This window comes from Mizuhopecten yessoensis, unplaced genomic scaffold (assembly GCF_002113885.1).
Source record: "Mizuhopecten yessoensis strain PY_sf001 unplaced genomic scaffold, ASM211388v2 hete_36056364, whole genome shotgun sequence".
Lineage (NCBI taxonomy): Eukaryota > Metazoa > Mollusca > Bivalvia > Pectinida > Pectinidae > Mizuhopecten > Mizuhopecten yessoensis.
In genome coordinates this window covers 1-2,147 of record NW_018483122.1, presented here as the reverse complement: position 1 = coordinate 2,147, position 2,147 = coordinate 1, and the positions used below count along the sequence as shown (strand labels likewise).

The following is a 2,147-nucleotide window of genomic DNA, read 5'->3' as shown; positions in this document are numbered from 1 at the left end:
AGATGTATAATAAATGTCTAGCCAAGCAGTTAAGGTGGTCCAATCAAGTTATTCCAAGGGGGTACGAAAAATTGATGCAAAAACAAATCTAGCTATATAACAAAGAGGACCAAATAAAGATAGATACCTTTTCACCCCGTATGATCTAACAGTTTTAATTGTTTTGAATTGAGAATGTTAATTAAATGTACACTGCACTGAAGATATCACTTTTAATTTACTGAAGATTCTATTTATTTAATAAATATTAAAATTTTGTATTTCAAAACATTTTTTTATGAGAGAAATATGGAGAATTATCAGTATGATAAATGTGATATCTTCACTGCAGACAAGAACTAAAATAATGTAGTGTTCAACAGTGATGAAATAAAGTGGACTATTTTGTTACAATACAAAAGTGATATGTGATTTTGACATGAAATTAAATGTCTCACAATGTTATTTCACACTTGTGAAAATGTCAGAAAAATCTGCCATATTCGTGAAATATGTATGATATTGATAAACAAACCATTGTAAATCCTCGGTTTATAAACTGAAAATTGTTCAAATATAATGCTTAATGTTTAAGAGTTATACACTTACCCTGAAAAGAGGATGATGAGATCAGAAGAGGTCCTCCATTTCCTTCATGAACTGGTCGTAGGCGTCGTCCTTCGTCTTGGTCTGAGCTGCTGCTGAGGCTGGAGCTGCTACAGGAGCCAGGCCTAGTAGCCGCTTCTCCTCTTCTTTGCCTCCTATCATAAAAACACAACCATCAGTATTCATTCTCACTTTAAACATGTAGGTCAAATTATACACTCTCAAATTTGTAGGATTTTTTATATTAATTCATAGATATTTTAACTCACTGTTTTATTTATCAGTATTAGGAGGTGAAATTCCAAATTGGTCTCATAGAATACCAAATTAGTCAACCTTGGGATTGCAGGCATCAAAAGGCAATGATTCTTACAGAAGGGAGATAATCAGCACATTTGAACAAATACCTCAATTAAAGGGAAACAACCAACTATGGATTTTTTTCATTTTTACTTTAGAGACAGCTTTAATAATACAAATGTATGGGTGGTGGGATCAACAATATTTTACCTTCTGTTTCTGATACCATTTCTAATAATTGGTTTGAAGCAAGTCTGTGAATAACTTACCCATAGGTTTGACACGCCCCTTGGCGTCCCGCACTTCTCGCTTGACCTTGAGAGCTGTCGGTGTGAACCTTGTAACATCCCCCATCACATTCTTGATCTGAGGTTTGGCTTCGATTGTAGCTGCGTTTTTCTTGTCGTCGCCGCCAGCCTTCTGGGGGAGTTTCATGATACTGGGAGGGGCACTGAGCACATTGGGATTCTGAGAAGCAATACCAGGAGGAGGCAAACCAGGGGGAAGTATGTTTAATGGCCCACCTGGTGGTCTCATTAATCTGGGCGGCAGTACACCTGGAGGAGAAGGGAAAGGTTCAGTCTGATATCTACATACTATCACATGACACTCCAATTAACTAATTGACACATAAATTCTCTTTCTGATTTTTCTCTCTCAAAGTTTTGTTGTATTCACTCTTTGAAGATCTGTTTTAAAAATAACATGATCATGTCAGTAAATTCCTGATAAAAAAAGGACATAACTCACATATAGTAAAGTAATAATAACAGTCTGTCATCTATCAAGCCATGGATCACAGTTTATAGAACTGTTAAGACATTCAAATTACAAATTAAATCTGCAATCTTGAACAAACACATAAACTTATTATTCTGTTATTTCTCTGTTGATATTTCACATTAAGTAAACATCAAAACACCAGAACTCAATAAAAGTTATCTTTAAAAATATCCCTTGTTACACATTAATTGAGCACTTTATATACCAGAACACATAACAGATTTTTTACACTTCATTATGTTTAGGTATTTCAGGTGATGTGACCTCTTGTTTTCTGAATACTGTATGAGCATGGTTACCTGGTGGACCGGGCGGTAATCGTGGGGGCAGCCTGATGTTGGGAGGTAACCCAGGTGGCGGTCCAGGGGGAAGACCTTGAGGTCGACCTGGAGGAGGACCAGGGGGCATCATTCTTAGGGGTGCTCCTGGAGGTCCTCCTCGTAACATTGGGGGTCTGAACATCATGGGAGGGGCTCCTG

At 37.1% G+C, this 2,147-nt stretch overlaps 1 protein-coding gene across 1 annotated transcript; it reads right to left on the bottom strand.

The window, feature by feature from the left end:
- Positions 1 to 570: 570 nt before the first annotated feature.
- Positions 571 to 2,141, bottom strand: LOC110444188 (WW domain-binding protein 11-like). The gene is made up of 3 exons (XM_021488594.1): positions 1,968 to 2,141; positions 1,155 to 1,442; positions 571 to 740 (listed from the first exon to the last, which is right to left on the bottom strand). Exons 1-3 carry the CDS (start codon positions 2,131 to 2,133, stop codon positions 610 to 612), a joined length of 585 nt encoding a protein of 194 aa, XP_021344269.1. The 5' UTR covers positions 2,134 to 2,141; the 3' UTR covers positions 571 to 609.
- Positions 2,142 to 2,147: the final 6 nt, after the last annotated feature.